Source organism: Channa argus, chromosome 8, assembly GCF_033026475.1.
Source record: "Channa argus isolate prfri chromosome 8, Channa argus male v1.0, whole genome shotgun sequence".
NCBI classification, from domain to species: domain Eukaryota; kingdom Metazoa; phylum Chordata; class Actinopteri; order Anabantiformes; family Channidae; genus Channa; species Channa argus.
Window position 1 is genome coordinate 12251414 of NC_090204.1, and position 23255 is coordinate 12274668.

General features: G+C 38.7%; 1 protein-coding gene across 6 annotated transcripts; it reads right to left on the reverse strand.

Moving 5' to 3' along the window:
- Positions 1 to 1955: 1955 nt before the first annotated feature.
- ccdc50a (coiled-coil domain containing 50a) lies at positions 1956 to 22176 on the reverse strand. Of its 6 annotated transcripts, none has more exons than XM_067514029.1 (12): positions 21903 to 22176; positions 16435 to 16497; positions 13863 to 13992; positions 11464 to 11554; positions 11121 to 11223; positions 7697 to 8695; positions 6963 to 7108; positions 6491 to 6538; positions 6037 to 6159; positions 5814 to 5896; positions 5614 to 5723; positions 1956 to 4954 (listed from the first exon to the last, which is right to left on the reverse strand). In XM_067514029.1, exons 1-12 carry the CDS (start codon positions 21955 to 21957, stop codon positions 4935 to 4937), a joined length of 1971 nt encoding a protein of 656 aa, XP_067370130.1. In that variant the 5' UTR covers positions 21958 to 22176; the 3' UTR covers positions 1956 to 4934. The 6 variants fall into 6 exon arrangements, with proteins under 6 accessions (XP_067370130.1, XP_067370131.1, XP_067370132.1 ...); XM_067514030.1 differs by having other exon boundaries at positions 7781 to 8695; positions 21903 to 22175; XM_067514031.1 differs by lacking the exon at positions 21903 to 22176 and adding an exon at positions 21470 to 21824.
- Positions 22177 to 23255: the final 1079 nt, after the last annotated feature.

Sequence of the window (23255 nt, forward strand, 5' to 3'; positions counted from 1 at the left end):
TCTCCCTCTCGCACACAGACACACACACAAACATACACATGAACACACACATATAAGTGGGTGTGTCTTCGTGTCTCAACACAGCACGCTCCAGTTGATAGACAACTGCACTCACCTTTTACCTGCCAGGTGAGACACCGAAAAACGCTCAGTGCTCAGAGTTAGATTAACCCACTCAGTGAATGCAGCAACTTGTTCATCTTTCTCAGGCCTTTTGGACAATCGGATGATACCGGCCAGGACAGGTGAGAACAGCTACCTGTAAATATATATATATTTTTTGTTATGCAACGAAACGCTTCCTATTTCTGATGCCTGTTCTTTTCCTTTTCACCTGTTGCTGCTGCTGCTGCTTTCTCTCTGCCGCGTATGCAGAGTACTAATGCAGCACATAGTAACAGTAACAGAACATTCACACATTTCTGCTCGCACTTGTTGTATATGTATGTGTTGTACAGCAGGTATAGGAAGGGCACGATCAAACAGGTACTAATGACACATATTTCCACCCTCACACAACTATAGCAATGTTGATATACAAAACAGTGACTCTTGTTTCTCTTTACAGGGCTACTTTACAGCAGTTCTGTTACCCGCACAGCTGGAAACTTTGCCTGGACATTTCTGTGCTCAAAAATTTCAGTCATTGTTTCTGGTCGTGTGTGTAATTTGCATCCAAGACCAAACAAAGATGTCACAGTGGAGTTTGTGTGGAGCTTTGCTATGGCAGACTCTTAAGAGACTGACTCACTGTTGGTTTCAGGCTGACGTGCAAAAGTGAACTGTCAATTTGAAAACGCTTCATGTTTGTAGAAAGCAAACATGTACTGTAGCCTAAATCTGGGCCATCATCACTGGAAGAGTATACTGTATATTTAAGGTATTTTAAAGCAGCTCTGGCAAGCTACCAGCCAAATGCTGCCACTTTGATGTTACTTTAAATACATTAAACGCCCAGGCACTTGATGAGATCCTGCTTTCTTAGCAACGATTTTGAAAATTCACCACAAACTGAAGTGCTACTAGTGAAACAGGTATCCTGTCTGGTTTAGAAACTGCTTCATCTCCTGGCAGCAGCTGTAATGTTTCTGATTTAGGAGGTGTAGCTTCCAGTGGTTTGGTTGTGACATATACCACTGAGGGCATGGCAGTGGTGTTGCCACATGCAAACGACGCATCAGTATGTCAGGTATGCTGGTGAACCAGCCAATCGTGGGTGTAACTAAGCGTTTGTCTTTGAGAGTGGCTTGATTTATTGTCTGCACTTTTCATGAAAGACTACCGGATAATAATGGTGAAAACTTCATAGAAGGAAATTATTACCCATGGATACACTGAGGAGACAGTTTTTACAAAACAATTAAAAAAAAAATCCTATCTAGACACCTGTATGAAACTAGAATTGTGTTTCAGTAGAAATCTGCCTGTGTATGTGCTAATAAGGAAATAAACAGAAGGATTTAGCACAGCAGTCCCTGCACTTTTATCTGAAATTAAATCAGTTGATATTACTGAGCACAGATGTCTGTATGTCTGCACATAGTTTAACAGATTTCTTCCAAATGGTTATTACTAAGTTCTCATACGAACTCTGACCAGGATTCCCCATCTCAGCATAACAGGTGTGTGACACACCACTGTATGTAACTGAGAACCACCACCTGACCCTAAACACCAACACAGTTTTTAAAATGTCTCGTCACTTTTGCTATGCAGATCTTCAGCTGGTCAGTCACTGGGAGTAGAGTGAGCAGATCAAACATAAAATAGCTTTCCTGAGAAGCTTAAAACCTGTATTACAGGTACACTGTGTCATCTGAGATTTGGTGACATTCTGGGAATAAAAGGGTAGCGTATGGTAGGAAAAAACTTGAAAATACTCCAAGGTTTCTTCACGAAATAGTTGCACTGCAGGGGGACACATTTCAGTCAAGTGTGACCTAATGAAAGAGGCATTTTCATGAACAGACAAAGTTTAATACATTTTGAGATGTTTAAAGTAAAAGCAACCAATTTATTTCTTTACAAAAAAATGTTAAAAAGTGACTGATGGATGGTTCATGACCCGTAGATTGCATACAAGTCCTAAATAAAAGACAATTAACAATGTAACACTCAGTGTTTGTAGATAATGTCCCATATACAACATCCACAAATACAAAGACGCTTCCTGCTCAGATCCCCTTTGTATTTCACCCTCCCCCTTGCTAAAAACTTGACTACAAGGTGGCGCTCTCATCAAATAACTCAGAAGTGGGTGTGACAGCTTTGCTACAACCACATTTTTTTTAACCCAATTTTCAAATCCCTGAATAAAATTACAAACATATGGCACAAAACCCATGCTGTCACATGAATTTAGAACATACGAATAATAATTTAAAAAAAAACATCTGCATGTTTGTCCTCAGCACCACAACAATCTTTCACATGGACACAAAAAAAAAAAAAAAAAAAAAAAAAAAAAACTCAATAGATAAAAACCAAAAATTAAAAAACCTACTCACTTATTTTTTTTTTATAACTTGAGGGACATTTGTTTCACCGAAAACTAAATGTCTGAACTTTTTGTGAGTGTTAAAGAATTCAGTTAACTCAGAAACATGACTTGCTCTTCTTTAGTATACCTATAAAACAAAAAAAACAAACAAACAAAAAAACTCAGATTGAATAACCCTTGGGATCAGTTTCTCCAGACCAATTTCCCTTCATTTAGATGCAATTCTATAGTGGGAACGATTCCCTTTTCTGCAGGCAGGAAGTGATGTCTGCCTTTGAGTTTGAAACAAAGAGAAAACAATGGGAAGTGACAGCAGGAATGCTTGGGGTAATTGGAAGTACTAAAAAAAAAAACAGGAAATAGATCATAAAAATAAACCATAAAAACATTTTCTACAATGAGTTAAAAAAATATCATGTAAAGAGCAAAATATCAAGAGCACCTACAGAATGCTATTTGAGAAGAAACTCTGGCAATGTTACCAGATGCTGAAATAGCTGGAAGGTAAACCTTATTACCAAGTTTATTTCAAGTGAAGGCTTTAGGAGTGAAGAGCAGGAAAAGTGTGAAAGTGATGAATAATACAAAACATACTGAAAACCATTAAACCATTTCAAATGGCAGCTATAGCTTAAGAACTTCTAGGTAATGAAGTGGGAGCAAGAGGAAAATTAGTTTAAAATGTTTATCCCTACTATGTTTGTAAGGTCACAACTGTGATTGTGTTAGATGTATGAAAGATAAACACTGTGGCTGTTTTAAAGTTTGAATAAAGTTTCTACATGGATGTATAAATAAATGGAGTTTAAAAAAAAAGATTAAATTGTGCCGTGATTAAACTGATTAAGCTGAAGGATGAAAGGGGTTTAGTTCCATGTCTTCAATGATGTTTGAACAAATGAATAAGCAATAAGAATCATAAAGAATAATAAAGTACAATCCCACCAAATACTCAATCACACAACGTCATAAGAACAAGCATGAATTTAGATCTGACACAGAAGTATTTTACATGCATTTCATCTTGGGATTGCTTCTTCAAATGGGACATCTCTGGTTTTTAAGAGACAAGAATGATATGAAATAGTTCAAGAAAATGTGTATTCTATCTATCTATCTATCTATCTATCTATATCTATATCTCTATATCTATATCTATATATCTATATATCTATATAGATATAGATATATATAGATATATATATAATATCTATATCTATCTATCTATCTATCTATATATATATCTATATATATATAGATAGATATATGTATCTATCTATCTATCTATCTATCTATATCTATATCTATGTGTGTGTGTGTGTGTGTGTGTGTGTGTGTGTGTGTGTGTGTGTATATATATATATATATATATATATATATATATATATATATATAAATAAAAAATACCATATTGTACAGCATTAGATAAGACAGCATGTTTTGTTCATTCACAAAAAAAAAAAAAATTTGGCTTTTCGTGGCTTTAGCCCTTTCTGACTATAAAGAGGGAGTTTTATCGCTGAAATGAATGAGCAGAGTTGTACACTTTCAGTAAGCATGCACATATAAACAGTGAGCCATACACAGAAGATCATCCATCCACTCTGTTTATGGGTGATAGGGTTAAAAAGTGCCCCTCACAAGCACAGAAAGACACAGCCTACAGGCAATTAAATGTCCATGCATCACAAAGTTCACCTCTTTAGCACTGGGACTAGGTGGTCAACATGTCAAAGCCAAAACTACCAGCATGTTGTTAAAAGGTGTTGTATTTTTTATATTTTTTTAAAACAAGTGAGCACAGCAACTGAAATGTATCCATCTGAGTCGTATGTTGTGTGGCACATGGACAGGGCCTGTGTACCCTCGTAGCACAGCGATGCAAGAGAAAAGAACTGCAGCATGGGTGTAACAAAGCAGCTGCCACATCAGTAACTAAGACACTGTCGTGGCCATGTTGGAGCAGACAGGCACGTCCCATGCAGAGTCATGAGGAAATTTGAGATTGCACGGTTATATCCAGCAGAGGCCTCGAGCCCTTGTGATGGCGTGGTCCACATGTAGGGCAAACATCAGCACACAATGACCGAAGCGGGTGAGGAGCCAGTTTCTCTCTTTCAAGAGCTAGGAATGTGACAAGGCCAGGCTTATGTCACAAGGCAGCTCTTTTGGCTTATGTTGATGTCAAGTCAGTTAAAAGAAATATTAAATTATAATTTAAAAAGAGAAAAGAAGTGTGGTTCCAGCACTTTAGAGCTACTTCCCCAACTCTGGGCCAACTTTGAAGTCTCATTACCAATTCATTGGATTGTCCCAAGGCTTTTGGTCGACTGAGTGTGAATGACTGAAAACAAAGAAATAAATTAAATATGGGAAAAAAGGGGGGGCCAACGGGTCGAATGACAGCATGACTGACCGTAGCGGAGAGCCAGAGTCACCGCTTGTAATAGGCACCTGAAAAAGATGGAAGAGACCAATCAACCAACATGTTGGGTAGTTTTTATCACTTTACAGTTTTGTTTAAATTTTACCTGGTTCACCTTGTTTACCTGGCATCTGGAATGTATCTATATTATCTGGGTCCTGCTTATGCCAACTACTAAGTCAATTTTTCTAATAATTTCATAATACAAATGTAATAATTCATAATTTTCCAGCAAAATAGAAATTCTGCTGTGAGATTGTGTGGATTTGCTGCACATATTAAACAATTACCAATTTGGACTGCCAGTGGTACAATACTAGAAATGTGAAGTCTTTGTTTAACCCCAGCATCATAAATAATTATCCTAAAGCTACAACTCTGTATTTTTTGTAGGACATTGTAAAAAAAATGGTCTCAAATACAATGATTTTAATATAGCAAATTCAAAATCCAGACTTTAGATATTATATGCAGTCAGGACAGTCATGCTATGTGGATACACACAGCTAACAAGTGAAAAGAAAACAGACACTAAATATAAAGTTCAACCGGCCAAATGCTATGAAAAATAGCAAACACCACATGCTCTTTGTAGTTATTATAAATAAATGAAAACATACCAGTATGGTCCAACACATCATTTACTTAAATAATGTAATAACGCTGACTTCAGGCCACTTCCACATACCTTTGTAAGCAGCCTCAGGCCTGGAAGGAGGACGAGGGGGGGCGGGGTGGTCAGAGTAGCTGTACACAGAACTCACATTTTGGTAGTCATGTGTACGAGGCTGAGGAGGCCTGAGACAGAAAATGTATCAAATGACTGAGCTTCTACTTCTGACTACTTCACTGGAAATAGTTGGTCTTCAGAGGAAGTGAGTCTTGTACCTGGCAGGCTTGTTTTGGTCCCTCTGCCTCTGGTAGTCAACCTCTTCTCGAGTTCTTGGTCGGACAACCTCCTCTGAATTTGGCTGGAAACAAATGACAATTATGTTTCCTAAAGTTATGGTTCTAGTACCAGAGTGGAAAAACAGTTTTAGATAAAACAGGCTGCAAAAATATATCACCCCGGAGCTCATATTTTAAAATGAGTGTGGTTATGGAAAATTACCCTGTGGTCTCCTTCTTGCCACCTCCTCTCCATGGCCAGCCTTTCGCGTTCCTTCTCCTTCTCCCTCTCTCGGTTCTTTCTGTACTCTCTTTTCTCTTGTTCCATCAGCAGTCGGGCGATTTCCTGTCAGAGTGAGACGGCCGACAAATTATATTTGAATTATGTTTATAATATACACTTTCTTTATCTTATATAATTTCATATTATATTTATATTATTTATATTATTTATATTATAACATCTAAACTGTATTAACTATCGGCCTTGGACACACCATTGGATTTTTTTTTTCATCGTTGAGATCTGGTTTAGTCATGACATTTAAGAAGTTGGAGTTTTGTAAAAAATAAAGCTGAATCAATTTGTTGTGTTTGGGAAATAAAAGCATATTAAAAAAAAGGAAAAAAAAGGAGGAGACAGTGTAAGATATGTTTCTAGACTTATATACACTTACCTCATCTTGTGCGACTTGGGCTGCCGCCCGCCCATGCATCTTGCTTGCCTAAAAGCAGAAAGAAGAAAATAATTTTTTCCTTTTTTTTCCCTAAAGTCGAACGCATTGTTACAAGGTGATGTAAGAAATGTCAGATTGAGGAGTTCAGGCTTTAAGTCACTGGTAGTATAGATGCTCGAGTAAGTTTATCCCTCAGGAAACTATGCCAAAGTAGGCTACACAAATAATTTTGAACAATGGTGTAAAGTAACTAAATACATTGACAAAGTACTGTACCTATGTCTAATTTCGAGGGCTCTGTACTTAATTTCAGTATTTCAATTTTCTACTACATTAGTACATTTCAGAGAAAAAACAAAAAACAATTTCATTGTAATAGGCACCAAACATTTCTTACCATTTCTCTTTAGTCTTTGGGGTTAATTTTATTTGCACAAAAATCTAAGAAATCTCTGGTTTGCTGTTGGCTAACCTTGATTTCCTGCTGCTGAAGCTTCCTAGCCACCTCCATGTCCTTCAGCTCCTGCTCACGGAGATCCAGCTTCGTCAACCCCTTGGTGGCCTCGCTCAGTTTAGACTCTGCTACTACAGCTCCACTCCCTTTGTGCACAATGCGACCTGTGGAGGGTCAGCACATCACATTAGCAACAAATTATGGCAACAGCAAACAACTTTATTAAAAAAAAAAAAGGAAATTAATGAAATTAAAATAATATATAATAAAAAAATGTAAGAAAGAATAGTAATTTTTAAAAAATTAAATCTGCATAATTAGAGTCAGGAGTTTAACATATTACTAAATTATTAAAATAAAGATTCAAATGTTTAGTATACATTTCTGTCAACTCAATGATTAGTTAAGCACCTAAAAGGGCTGCAGCGCATGGCCACTGGTGTTTCCCGGTTTTATTTAAGGTCATTCACAGCTTTGGGAGAAGACAATACAACCAGGTCAACAGCCCTGAAGCCCTTTGAGTGCCACATTTTTGCTCAATCAATTTTCTATATTCTAACTATTCTACTATCACAGCACACACTTTAGCCACAGCACAGCAAAATCATTCCCTCACTTAGTGTAACACCCAGCACAGAATGAAAGAACAAGCGAACCCCACAGCAATAAATGCAATAATTTCAAAATGTGAATCAGTCAACAGAAAGTACTGTGAAATTGTTGAAAATCTGTGTGATGTTTGCTCAACCCACCACCTGAGATTGTCACCGCAAAAAAGCAACTCCTGCACAGCACACAGACAACCCTGCAGGGCCCAGAGGGGCTACGGGTGGTACCTGTCTCTCCATTGAGGGGAGTATGACTGCGTTGTTTCCCAGGACCCTCCCTGTGCCAGGGGTCCCAAATCTCCCTGGTGTCCCCTTTCCCTTTGTAGATCCTCTGCTTGTCAAACACCTCATCAGGGCCAGAGTGGACATGCTGCAAGCCCCTTGCTACCCTCTCCCTTTCACCATCATCTTCTCCCTCTTCCCAGGAAGCCCTGCCCAACATCAGCCGGTCTGCACTGTGACCCTGCTCCAAATAATCTTCATCAATTTCTCTGTCCCTACTCCTGGTTCTTGTACGTTCTTGGTCTTTGTCTTTGTGTCTATGCCCATCTCTGTCTCTGGGTCTGTCCCCACTAATTGTTCTGTCCCCACTAAGTGTTCTGTCCCTGGACCTTTGCCTGTCTCTTCCTCCAGCCTGCACCGCCCTGTGGTCCTTTTCCCTGTCTCTTCTCTGGTCTTTTCCCATATGCCTCTCCCATTCCACATCCATTAACCTGTCTTGGTTATATTGCCTGTCTCTGTCTCTGTCCCTGTCCAAGGTCTTGTCACTTTCTATGAGAATCTGTGGTGGAGGTGGTCTGGCTGGTCTTTCCTCCCTTCTCAATGCTCTGTCTGCCTCCTCCCATTCACGGCCCCTGGCTCTGCCAGTCTGTGTGGGTTCGTACTCTGGATGCCTGTCCCCATGCTTGCCTCTGGAGGGCAGCAAATGCTCTGGGTATGGATCTGCATGCCTGCTATGCCCTCCGTCTGCCACCAGGTGGTGATCAGGGTACTTTGATTGGCTGTGGGGTGCTGCTGGGTCCAGTTTTGGGTACCTGCTCCTTTTAGGTTCTATAGAGCTATAATCTGGGGAGTAATCACGATCGAGACTTGTTGGAGTTTTGTGACTGATATGTTTGTCCAAATCAAGGGGTCCTCTTGCAGCTGAGCACGGCAAAGATGAAGGCGAAAGGGTGGGAGGAGGGGGTGTGATGAGAACGATGATGGTTGATGAGGACATGGAAACATGAGAAACAACAACAGAAATTAAGAAAACTAAGGTGGTTAGTAAGTGAGTTACACACAGCCTCTGAGGAAAGGGAATGTCAAAAACACATTAGATGCAAAGGATCAGAGTATCAGCTTAATCAACGTATCCACAGATCTGTTCAATACTGTCGGAGGTGTAGTCTGTAAGAAGTGTTTGTAGGCTAAGAGAATTTTTATAAAAGGCAATATAGCTCATAAGCTCCAAAGTCTTCCGCATTTTGATGTGAGACAGTAAAAAGCCCTTACTGTATGTACCTAGAATGTATTGTCAGTTGTAGGACGGATGGATACAGCTAAAAACTAGGTGCACATGACAACCAAGGAAATACCAAATTATAACTGAAGCATTAATGAAGTAAGGGAAAAAAAAATTAACTTGGAATTGAAGTCTGTAAGAAGCAAGTCCTGCTGGGAGTTGGCCTGTGACTGACAAAAGTTTGAATGAAAACAAATAACTGGAAGTGCACTGTCAGCTCAATGGAATTCTAGTTATCTAACCAGCGGTTGACTTTGCACCCGTCTAATTTTGAAAACTTTGAATGTTACAACGATATAAAGAACAAAGACTGATATTGTACCCTTTTTCTCCTCCCTCTGTTTATCGGTCAAGGGGACATATGCTGTCCCCACAATGATTTGTGTGTAAGTGTAATTGACTGGATTAAAACAAACAGCCAGCAGCTCCTAATTTCCTGTGTGCAGCAACCATTACGTGGCCTGCTGAGAGACTACACAATATCATAGAAATAGTGTGTATGTGAGTCAATGAGTGAGTGAGGTAGTACACAATGTACCAACTAGTGCGGTGGAGATTAAAAATTTAACACTGTTGTAAAGAACCCATATAATTATGAGGTTTTCAAACTGTCTAAAAACTTAACCACAGCGCACTTGTGTATCCTGCATAAACTTTATCTAGTTACTTAGTGACTTCACTCTCTTGAAGGAAATTTGCAGGGAAAACAAAGAGCTAAATCTCTGTTCTACAGTACTGTGATCACTTTTGCACTAGTATGTGCCCATGTGAACACATACTTGTCAGGGATATGAGTGGTTATGCAACAAGGTTGTACAGCAAACATACAAGCCAGGCATTAGCACAAACATTCTAGTATAAACAGGTTAAGGCAGCTGAGGGACTGTGGTGGCTGGAGACACACACATAAAAGACAAACAGGCTGACTGCTGCATTTGCTGCTTCAACAAAGAGGAAAATGTCTTTGTCTACATAATGACTGCACTTCAAACCTCACCCTTAATGGCAATGGAAGAACAGTAAGGCAACAACAACAAAAACTATGAGGTCTATAGTGAATATCTGTCAATTAGAATATAATTCTGGGAACATAATAAAGAAGTGAATTTTGTTTCGTGACGTAAAATTTACTCTTATTCTCTGCCCAGCCTCTGCAGAAGCTAAAGTCCAAATGCAGAATAGCTAAGGTTTTAGGCAGGAAAACTGGGAATCCATCTGCCAGATCAGATCAGGCAGATGATGAGAAGAGAGCTGACATTTTGAGTCAGGAGGTTACATTAAGAAGATCATAATGAAATACAGTTCCCTCCTACCGTCAAAGTCACACCTGTGGATCAAGGACTCTTCCATTCACACACACAATTCAGATAGCCGCTACATTTCAGCAGCAGCAAGATTTCTCACGCTGACAACCATTTCAAACTGTTGAGCTGGCTGAACATGAATTTCTTATGTGGAGATGATGCAGGATCACCCCTGATGTTGAGGTGAATAACCTGAACAGGCTACTCAGACAGAGGGCAATGATTTACAAAGAAGAGTCTAAGAAAAGAAGAAGATCAAAATGACTGTTTTTTGAATGAATAAAATAAATAGACATCCCTTGGAATTCATCCAGGGTATGAATGAAGGTTAAAGAAGCAAAACAATGCTGTTGTGTGTGGCTAAATTCAAAGGTTTCTTTTTTCACTAATTTGTTAAAGAACTGTGGGAAATTCTGACCTAACAGCACATTAAAGCTGCATCTTAAAGCTGGACACTGTTGGCCAATTTACAGTGGTATATGGTCCGAAAGGGGAGCAAAATGATGAATTTTTATGTAGGAACATGTAAGCCTTCCTTCAAGGTTATTTAACTGCTGAATGGATGCATTCGAGACAGCAACAATCACCCATGCTGTGCAGCATCAACAGGAAACCCTAGCATTTCCAGAGCTAAAGAAAAAAAAAATCCCCATCTTCAGAAAAAGAAGCATCTCCTCCTTTGTCCTTTTAAGTAGGCATCAAAAACATATCAAGAGACCGAGCTAACTACTTTAAACAGAGGCTGTGGTGCTTTCCCCACCTCCAAGATCTTCAAAGTACTCCTCCTCAAAGTTTGCTTCCAGCTGCTTTTGTCTTCTCTTTTCCTCTTTCATCTCCTGCTCGTGGATCTTACGAGCTATGGCCTAAAAATAGACAAGGAAACAAGAAACGTGCCTGTGTCCCACATGAAAATGGAAATGTCTCTGTTTGGCCCAATCGGTAACAAATATTTGAGACATTTTTTTCTCCCCAATCCATGAAACTACATGGAGGTTTGCACCCTCGAAATCAAGACTAGAAGTGAAGTAACTAACACTAGGATGGAATTAACAATGCGTTTGAATGTTCAGAAAGGTCATTGTTTGACTGTGTGTTTTTCTTACCGCATCCTTTTCTTCCTGCCGTCGCTGTTGTTCTGCCTGTAGAACCAGTTGTTCCTGAATCTCCTGAGCGATCTCATTATCATGGCGCACACTGAGATTACCAGAGGTTCATGTGAAGTAGTGTGTACATAGGGAAGGGAATTTAAAAACATTAATAACCGAAATAAAAACTTATAACAGTAATACTATGAATTATGATAGGAATGGCCAACATCTTATGCTCCACTAGAATTATTTTAATGTGCTGCACTTGAGTTCAACCCCGACAGCTGAAAACTCAGAAGAACTTAAGCTGGCAAAAGAAACATACAGGGTACTTACATTCACATTAAGAGCCAAAAAAGCTTTACATATTTAAGTAAGTTATTGTTATTTTTGTGTCAAATTATTTAATTATACTAAGCTTTGTTATTTACTGTCCATGGTACATTACAAGTTTTCAGGAAATATTCTCACAAATAAAACAAAGTTTGTCAAGAGGTCTTTCTAGAATTTAAAATGTTTGTTTTATGGTTCAAGTAGTTGCTGCGTCTCTGTAGCATTGTTATTGAAAAAAGTCTTGTGGCCTTCTAATTTGGAGCAGGAAAGTGTAAGAGCCAAAACAGCTTTACATATTTAAGTAAGTATTTTTGTGTCCTAAATGTGCCACAAGCTTCTAGTAAATTAATCATGTGAGCCAGGACGGCGGCACATGCGCAGTTGTGGCTAGGAGGCACATAAAAAAAAAAAGAATAGAAATTGTTGAGTTTGGCACAAAACAGGCTTTGACCGTATAGTCTGATAAGAAAAGACAAAGTCGATTAGTGGATTGCCCATAATTGAGAAAAGCACAGTTAAAGGACCTTAAGATGCAAAAGATAACGTCTTTGTCTTATGCTAATAAATCGTCAAAAAGCTGCTCGGATCGAGTCATCTTTGAAGCCTTAGGTCTATGGAACGTTGTTGAGTAGTGGAATACGAGACAAAACGTTTTGTCTGGGATTTGGTATTGATAAGAATATTCATATTCATTCATGGTGGAGCATCCAGCCTCTCACTTGAGGTGCAATCCCAATACTGGAGCTTGAAACAATTGTCTCACAGAGTCATGAATCTGTACTTTTATTTATTTTATTTTTTTTACAAGAAAGGCAGAACAGAGAGGACTTTCAATCCATGAGCTTTCTTGCATGCTTCTGTTGCAGCTCCTGGTCTCGACCAAATCAGAGGCAAAAGAACATTTAGCTATGTTTAAGAACAGTCACTGAAGTTTTTTTGCATCAGGCCACTGTGGATAGTAAGTGTTGACTCGGCACAGCTTTGGACACACAGCTGGAGCTGAACCAAACCCCTTAAAAAATGTAATGATACATCAGGGCAACAAATAGAACCACATAGAGACCACAGGAACTATGAATGATCTCCCTGGGCTGCTTGTGATTCTTACTTCCTGTTTAAGATACCAGTAACAGTTGCTAATAGTGAAGACTAGACACTGCACTAGACAAACTTGTAATCTGCCAGATAGCAAAGATTTCACCAGCTCAAGTCTTTTGTGCACAGCAGTAGCAGGTCTTTAACACAAATTAAGTGAAGACATGTCAAGATTTTATTTATTTTTTTTGTTATTTAGGACCATTTCAAAGCCTTTTACAGTGCAAACCTTCTGGTACTAATGCAAGAAATCACCTACTTATTATTTATGACTACAAGTGTAATAGACAACGAAAGAGTTAAACCTACACTGAATAAAATTCAGTAGGGAGACATCCAGTGGGACTGATTGGATCCCCCCACTCTAGAAACAAATCTGTCTTTAGGTAGAGCACCTGGAAGTAATTACACTAATCTTAAACAGATGCTACCAACAAATACTGTACGAAGCTCTTATCGTAAAGTAGGCTGATGACATCATAAGGACTTTGAAAGGGTTGTCTCAAAACCGACACCAGTATTTGACTCGTGATAACGAGTACTAAACGGTTTTGCTTTTAGAATGAGTGGCTGGACAGTAAAATCCTCAATCTGTTGCAATTAATGCTGTTTGGAAGTATTTTAAGATAAGTGTTGGCAACGAAAGTATAGCTGATTGGAAACTCTCCTCTGTTAAAGGTTAACGATTCAGTCATTGCCGTTTGTTCTTTTAAATCCTATTTCAAATGTTTAATATTTGCGAGTGACTTCAGTGACAACCAGGGAAAGTTTTACAGTAATCCCCAGCTTTACCTGATAGTAGCATTGTTTTACAAAGTTATTTTGCTTTTGCTTTGATTTGTTTTTATTATTTTCAGGACAAGGGATCTAACGACCTTTCCAATTATGCTTTGTTTATTTCTACCAGTTTCGATTTGATATACAAATTTACAATATAAAGTGTGTGTGTGAGTTTGTGTGTGTGTGTGTGTGTGTGAGACACCCACATGTCACCCTGCTGTTTTTGGCTTGCAATCTTAGCCCTCATATCCTCCTCCTCCTGCAGCTTCTTTGCCACCTGCAGGTCCTTCTGCACCAGCTGGCTCTTATAGACATTCGACGCCAAGTGGCTCTCGACTGTAGACACAAACACATAAGCACTGCCCTTAAAGCTGTGTTCACACAAACCAGAGCAGGTATGCTGGCTGGACCTGACGACTAAATGAATAATGAAGATTAGTGTAGTGGGGGAGTTTATGTACAGATCCAGACTTTTTATGTTTTCACTCTGAAGAGCAGCAGCATTGTTTAGACGATCTGAGAGAACAAGATGAACGTCGTAGACTCAGACACCTCAGTCCGTGGTAATAAACAGAGAGCGATCTTAGTCACTGTGAAATCAATGTTTCACAGCTGAGGTGTCGTTCCAAGGTTGTGTGATGGCACGCTGTGGGCCATAACAGATGATAAATCCTGCTTGCTGACGCACTCCAAGCACTTTGTAAACATGGAGAGCATCACTCACTCGCTCAGCTCTTTTTCACCTGGCTATCGATCTGTTCCCTGCTTTTGTGTGAAAAAGGCCAAATTACGTTTGGCAGAGTACCCAGCAGTGGCGACTTGATAAAATGTCAAAGGGTTGACATTTTTTTGGGACTAATGTCACAACCCCAAAAAATGTCTGTCATTTATCCATCACTATGTTTTTGAAACAGGATAATAGCCTAATCTTTCAGGGAAGCAAAGGAAAATCTTACTCTACAAGGCTGGACACTATTCCATATGTTAATTCTATAAATTGACCCTTGAAGACATCTCTCATCATTCAGAAAAGAAGGGAGCTGGGAGAAGTAAGCTGGACTAACACACTCCCGAAACAAAGAATCAAAGGGTTGACACAGCCATACAGAAATATTTTCCACGTGACGCTCCACATTTTGAATGGAACTAAAAGAAAGTTTTTCCTCAACATTACCATGAAGTGAATGCACTAAAAGGCCTCTTTCTGGGTGACCGTCTGCTGGTGTGAACCAGGAAAACAAAGAACAGCCCCCATTTACCAGACTGTCAGGGTATATCAGATGGCATTTTCCCCTGTTGACCTTCAGAGTCAAAGGTGAAACACAAAATCTCAAACTATACCACAAATAGTGCAAAGGGAGATGAGCATTAGTATGGACTGCTAAATGCTTCAAGGGGTTAAGGAAAGGCCAAGGACAGGCCGGCCAAAACCAGAGTAATCACAGCTAAAACAAAGACCAATTTTCTCTTGGGAAATGGGTGGTTAACACCCGACCTTTCTTCAGTAGCCTATTTCACAGTTTTTGTTGTTATTAAAGTGAATCATGTATTGAAACAAAAAAACAGCAAGCAACAACAGCTTTGTTTTCACTGTCAACACAAATAAATCTGAAAATCTTTACAGTAACCAACTCATTTCATCTGCAATCGAATAACACTGTCTCTAATGAGTGCAGGTGAAGGATATGAGGTTAAGGAGTAGGCATTTCCCAGCAGATATTTATTTGTGCCTGGTGAAAGGAAGACCTTGTCATGTCTGGCTCTGTGTTTGTCAGGGCCTCCTGGCACAAAGTGCCCTTTCAAACTCACTCAGCACAAGATAAAGTAATGTACAGTAAATTTTCTAAAAGCATTTAAAAGTATATGAGTGGGACATTATAAAGTAAAATAATGTCATTGCTAGATTACAGATTAAGGAAGTGGAAGTTCCTAAAGTGCCTAATGAAATCATGTGAAAAAGATACAAGCTAATTACACACATATCAGATTGCAATAAAGCACCAACTAATCTACAGAGGCATCCAGAGAAAACACATAGCTTTGAGTTCAAACCTAAAACAAAGTCTGGAAATGTGTGCACTTAAAAAAAATGATCCTATAAATCACACACAGAGAAACAATACTATCTCACAATGTAGTATAGGTAGCCATTTTAAGTTGTTTGCTAAGCTCACAGAACCATCTAAGAGATCAAGCACCAGGGCTTTGTCACAGCTGCAGCACACATGAAGGAATGCGGTTCTAACAAATCACATGCACAATAGCCCTGATCTGATACAGTCCTGTTGTACCATACTGCACCATTGCCACAGTTAACTTTGCTGCTGAAACTGGATTTACGGGATTTACATAGGTTTTACCGGGCTGCAGCAACTGATGCTGAGGTTCACCGTGTTAGCCTGAAAGCATTTCCCAGCACTGCAATGTGGATTCATTTTTCTACTGTTATCCTCTTGCTTGCTCAACAACAACTTGATTGCTCTTTTGCAAATTAAGCATGAAGTGGCCCAGTAATGCCTCAGCACAGGTAGCAAAAACACTCCACAGTGAGTGGTTGGATGCACAAGCACGGGGGAGAAAGCAACTTTTTCCCCCCATCTACATAAATTATGACCCATAAGGTACCAGAGCGTCACAGGTTAGTTCAGTGACCAGTACAATTGAAAGTAGAAGAGCAAATACCCCTAGTGTGAAATTTTGACTGTATAAAACAGGGAAGAAACTGAGGGGAACAACAACAACAAAAAACTCTTTTTTTGTTAATGTGTAGTTTCTTACTCTCTTGCTCTTGGAGGTTGTAAGCCAGGCAGTGGTCTTCCAGCACAGCAAAGTCTCGGCACACTAAATAAGAAATAAAAAATAAAGAATAGTGAGAAAGGTTTCATTAAAAAGCTAAATAATAACAGCAGGATGTTTAGTTATTCAAACTCAGTCTATGTAGCTGGGACTAGTCAAACTTAAGGTTGCAAAAATTTTACGTATGAATCCAACACATTCACAGTTTCAGGCAGGTGTTTAACATCCGGTCCATGTGCCTAAATTAATACATTTATAAATGGACCCCCAGTGAAAGACAGGAAGCAAAGTTTAATGGGTTAACTAGAACACAAAAGCAGAACCGAAAACAAGTGACTAAAGCAAAAAAGTTTATTCTGTTTATTTTAGGTTCAGTGAACAGATGACGAGAAAGCTTTTACAAAATGAGTTTAAAAACAAAAATTACTTATTTTAAAATATCCATTTAATCCCTTAATGTCCAATTTATTATTTATTTATTATTATCATAAGTATTTTAATACAAGACATTTAAAGATTGTATGTTTTTGAGCATAAATTTGAAACTAGAACAAACGCTGCTTATGCATTTAATTGCTAGTTTAGTTAGCAAATGGTTTGACTATTTTTTGTCAAAAGACAACGTGAAACTGAATGAGGAACCATCGTTCTACCACTAGCTAAACAAAACAAAACAAAACAAAACAAAAAACAAAGATTAACATCCGTGTTGTGAGGGATTTTTCTTCAGTTACTGTGAAGCCTGAGTACTGAGAAGGTGACTGCTTACTGAGAAACTACAAGATAAGATAAACCGACTGGGGAAATGTGATTAGCAAGCAAGTACAGTGCTAACTACAGTCTGTGTGTGCATCACAGGCACGGACAAATCTATTGTTGAATATTTTATTTATGTGTATTAAGTGCTGATGTATTTACAACATTTCATCAAGCACAGAATAAGTGCTACTATAAAATACAAAAATAGTCATTAACAGTGCTGAGCTGTAAACCTGCAGACAGCATGACAGTTTAAAAATCCTGATGATCCTCTAATCAAACATTTTTCATTAATTTATATCAACTGGCTGGGATTTATAATTGAAGCATTATTTGCCCGAAACTTGGGGACTAAAGCTCAACGATTAAAGTTAAAATCATTTGCTTGATTATCTCTATATAGATTACGATCACAATTATTCTTAAGCAAGATTTTCCCACAGGGGAAAGAAAATATTTTTCTGCTTGCTAGTACTAATATAACATAACTAAAACAGCTTTTCTTGTTATGGTTTCAATATTACTTGCATTAAACAGAATCAATGCTCACAGCATTTTGATAAACTTGTGCAGTGAGTTGGAGGAAGCTTTTTATCTCGAAATAGAAACCATCATAATCACGACAAATGCAATGCAATAAGGAGCTTAGTTTTTCTCTTCTTTGAATTCTTGTTGACCTCTGGTTTTCTAACATTGAGACAGCTGCCTGTGTAGAAAGCAGTAGAAGCTAAAAGGACATTTAAGACCTTTCACACAAGCTCTGTATATAATGACAGTGGACCTTCCAGCTTGGGATGTCTGTGTCCTGTTAAGGAAAGCTTTTTTGAAAATCCTGCAATAAGAAACTTTTCTCTAGCTACAGACCTTGTGTAAAAAGAGAAAAAAGCAAAAAAAACTATAGAAGTATAAAATTAAGCCACTATTGCATCTTGAGACAACCACATTGGATGTATTAAAAAAAAAACACCAAAATAACATGCATAACAAAATAACAACATGCTCTTGTTTCATTGAAACTCTCTTTCACCACATAAATTCAGTCATATCAAGCAATTCATTGACATTACTCTGGTATTAAAGTTACTCTTCTTCCCAGCTTCCATTACCAAACTCAGCTGCAAAATAATGTCATGCTGCCAGACAAAATCTATCGACTCCACTCATTAATCCAAGTAAAGAAAAATTATAAACAGTATTTCACTATGTTTGCATTAGAGACAGCACAGACACATTCTTAATTGACATTTTGTTATTGACAGCACAAAAATGGCTGGGAATGAAACAAAACACTATTGAGCAGTCCAGCTCCCCGGGTTGTAGTAGATGGGTGAATGACTGACAGGGTGGTTGAGATAAATATGTAGATCCTAGAAAGAGGGGGGAAAGACCTCCACCAATAACCCACTGCCACAGATCAGTATGGGATTTGATTAAGAGCCCATTTCCCAACCATAAGCTAATCTTACTATTGTGGCAATTTAACATTTATTCAGGTTTGCACAGCTACTAGCCATTTTGAATAGTCCAAATTCTGGCTTTGTGATTTATAGCTGAGTGTGACATTTAACTGGGTCTACAACAACCCCATGCAACAAGTGACACGAGGAAAGTATAACTGCAAGCTATGGTTTAGGTTTTCACACCATCACTTGATAATTTTAAGACTTGACAAAAAAAAAAAAAAAAAGCCTACAGTGACACCATGTTCCCCAAAACATGCGCTCCAGGAGAGGACAAAATACATGTTTGATTCATACAGTACAGTAAAACTAGATAGCTCACTAGATGTACTGTTGTCAAATCAACCAAAACTTTTCTTGAGGCTCTCTCACTCACTCCATCTGCAGATGAGCCAAGCAGTGAAAATGCATACTCCTTCTCTCTCTGACCAGAATAACAAGCATCTTGCTCAGCAGCTGCTTCACACTGACAGGACAGGACCTTTCCACTAGCACAGCATCCCTTTCAAAATCTGTTACAGCATAAAAGCTCTCCACCTGCTTTTAAAATCAGTAACAACAGCAGATAATGTCTGAGTGTGTATCAGAGTTATGGGTCAGGGAGTTATTCCTTCTTGTTGATCACAACATTTTTAGCAGGCTTCCTGCCTGAAATGCTTTGCCAGGCCATATTCAGTGAAATAAGGTTGGTAGGTCAGATAGACAATGCATTGGACTAACAAGTTCATCTATGATATCCTTTAAAACAAAGTACTGTGCATAAGCACTTAAAATCTTTGGATTCTCACCAATAAGACAATACTAATAGAGGGATATCAAGCAGCTAGCCCAAACACAAAGCCCTTGTTATAAAGAACTACTATCAGAAAAACAAACAAGGACTCCTGCAACAGATGGTATGGCTTCAACAGAGCCCTGACCTCAACATCATGGAGTCAGTCTGGGATTAAACGAAGAGACAGCAGATACTGGGACAGACTAAATCCACAGAGCTCGTGTGGCAAGTTGCTTTGAACAACCTGCTGAATACATTGACAAACGGTGTGCAAGGGTAAAGTACTGTGGAAGTGCTGTTTTGAGTGTGTGTGGTAACAGGATAATCTTGGTTTGGGTTCTTTCTCTTTGCTGTACAGTTCAAACCATTCATACCATTATATACTTACATCTTTATTTTAAGTGACATTTTTTTGAACAGGGTTATATGCGTTCGTCTTTGGCTCCGTAATAACACAACTAGAACTGCTCACTGCAGGGAGTTATATTAATACATCAACAAATTCTGTAATTTAGTCTGATTTCCCCATCAAGGCATTTTTCTGCAATTACTCTGCAATTCTGTATTAGTAGAATTCCGTATTTTAGAAAGCAGGTAACAAATTCTAAACCTAACCCCGAGAAGGGAAAGTTAAGCACATGTGTGTAGACTATAAGAAGCCAACAGCAATCAAGCAAAGAAACGATCATTTGCCACGGCAAAGAGCAGATGATGAGTAGAGTTGCAATATTAAACCAGTAGATTGAATTGTTGATGTGTGAAATTGAAGGTATCTTTAAAAACCCAGCTGCAAGTTACATTTTATGCAATATTGGTCATTTACTAATTATTTAGCAAACAAAGATTTCCTTAATAGATGAACAGTCCTCCTTCCAATAATTTTGTCATAGTTTTTCGTTGCTGAGGAAACAGAAGATGAAATCAAACTAGGTGCTTGATCATAGACCTATAATCTTATAGTCTGAAGAAAAATATGTACAATACTGTATATACACTAGGGCCGCACAGTAGTTGAGTAGTTGGTGCTGTGGCTTCAAACCTAGAAGGTCCCAGGTGTAAATCCCTGGCTGGCTTTTCTGTGTGGAGTTTGCATGTTACCCTGTGCTTGTGTGGGTTTCCTCCGAGTACTCCGGTTTTCTCCCACAGTCCAAAGACATGCATGCTCAATCAATTAGTATCAAAAGTGAGTAAGATCACGAAGTAGCTGCTTCATGATGCAGTGTAAAATGAGAATGGGAACAGTTGGGACAGGTTAGTAAAGACACGTGGGTAATAAACTACCAAGCTACTATCAGCCAGGATTTTCATCATCTGCTCTCAAAGTAAATTTCGGAAGACTAATACACCCCCCTCTTAGCAGCAATGTGGGGAAATTAAAGCCATGTCGTATCACTTCTGCAGACAGAGCAGGAGGGGAGGAGACAGATAAACTCGGGGTGGGACACCAATCTCACAACAAACAAAGTGCCAGCATCCTAAAAACTCCACTGAGTTCTTAGGCCTGACCCTCTAAGGTCAGGACAGATGAAGTTCTTCGGATTAGATCTGAAACATCTTCAGGAGCTACAACCCCACTCAAGTCCACTTGCCACCGAACGGCATCTTTGGGATCGCCATACATATAGTTAAAGACTTAACCCTGAGTAAAACCCACTTTCTGATCAGTTTATTTTGCATAAGAAAACAAACATAAAAATGTGATTTCACTGCATTTTCTCTATTCAAATCACAAAAAGACCAGATATTAAAAGCCACCACATTTACATTTGTGAAGTCTGGATGTTGTTAAATTAGACCTGGCATTGTTGCCCTGATAGTGAACCCTGCCCTTCTAGTCTTATGTAATTACAGTTGCCAACTATGGTCATAAGACAGTTTTTTGTTTTGTTTTGTTTTTTTTTTACAAAATACAAATGTTATTAAAGTGTAAACACACACACACACACACACACACACACACACACACACACAAACAAAAACAAAACCAAACACAGACACTAGCCACTTGCACAAGCGAATTCACCTTGTTCTAGAAGCTCTGGCTGATCCACATACCTACTCAGGTAAACAGCTCCATGTGATCAGTAAATAAAGCCAACAAATCAGCTGACCACTAAAATACTGAATTTACCAAAATGTAAAAATGTAAGGATACTTTTTTTTGTTTTTTCTTTATAACCTGGACCGGAAGCTGACTTTTACGGAGGTATACAATGTGAAACTACGTGTGTATTCGGGCTGAGGTGTCTAATCAGCGTTAACTACCTGACTCCAGCCTGAAAAACTAGCGTTACTCTGCCAGCATATGCTAGCAAGCCATGCTACCAACCAGTCCGAAGGTGTGGGAAACCAAACAGCGGCGTTTTCTATTTTAACATCCGTTTAACTAGATGTATACGATGCTAAATAACCCAACTTGCTTCACTATTTGCCTGCAAATTTATGATGGACGTTACCCTCTTTCACTCCAGGTAGTTTATTCTTGTCGATGCTAACGTTGCACTCAGCCATGTTGTCACCGATAATCAGTCAAAAACCCGTAGACGGAGAATCGCACGTCCGCACTTCTTCCGAAGGTTAACGAGTGGTTGATGGATCGCCTGTACACATAAAACCGATTGATGGTTCGGTTCCTGGACTGTCCTTTGATTAGTTTCGGTAGCCACCCTATCTCTGTACGTCACTGATTTTCTGCGAGTGTCCGTCCCTCACTAACCCTTCCCCACCTGGCAAGACAATTCTCAGACGATAGCACCGGCTTTCCGGGCAGGCATGTCAAAATAAGAGATTTAAAGCCTTCCCTCCAGGCATGTTTTATGATGTATAAAATAAGCCCTTCTTTGAAAAAAATATTTGTGCCTACTATTTTTTTGAACAGTAAAAGTTTTAATAGAAAATCTTCACCAACACTACTGTCTACACTTTTGCTGGAAAAATGTAATATGTTTTTCACCTCCAACATTTAAAGGTATATGCGGCTCATGAGAATCAAGCAATCCACTCCACTTCGCTCGTGCCTTTAGGTTTAGTCATTAGGAAATTTCAATAATTAATGATAATGCAAAAAAAACCTACCAGTCTAGCAGAAAAAAGGAATCATTGCAAAATTTGCTAAAAGTAAGAACGGAACTCAGAAACCTTTCAAAAGGCACAATTTCAGCACTGCTGCTAGGTTGTGGTTTAGGTCTGGTACAAAAGCCGTTGAGAACCCCTCTGGAGTACATAGGAACATATTTTTATTCAAAACACTGTAAATGTAATACTGTAGCTGCATTGGGTGCAAAGTGTCTCAAATAACACCAAAAGACCATTGTGTCTAATTATTCAAGTTTGCACATGTACAATCTCATGTAAGTTGCCCGTTTTACCATGATTAGCTTCCAAATAAATTTGGAAGATTAATTACTCATCACCAGATTAATCACCAGCTGTGCACCTTAAACTCAGATCCCCACTTTTAGCTGCTGAAAAAAAAAACACAACTCCAGTATCAAACTGAAAGATCAGACATGCAAATAAAGTAATAATGTAAAAATGTGGGTACAGGCACATTTTAAATGCAATGTTAGCTACACTGCACTACATGTGGCAAATCGGCTTTAGATATAATTGCCACAGCTGAAGATGTATTCTATGTTCTCTCTTAAATATCAATACCAGTAAAATTATTTAAAATTATTATGTAAATAAAAGAGAAACCTTTTAGCTCCAACGTATACATGAAGCCCTACTGATTTTACAGAATGACCCATTTCATAATATGGTCTGCTAATGTTACTGTATATGCACTAAAATAAAATAAAATAAGA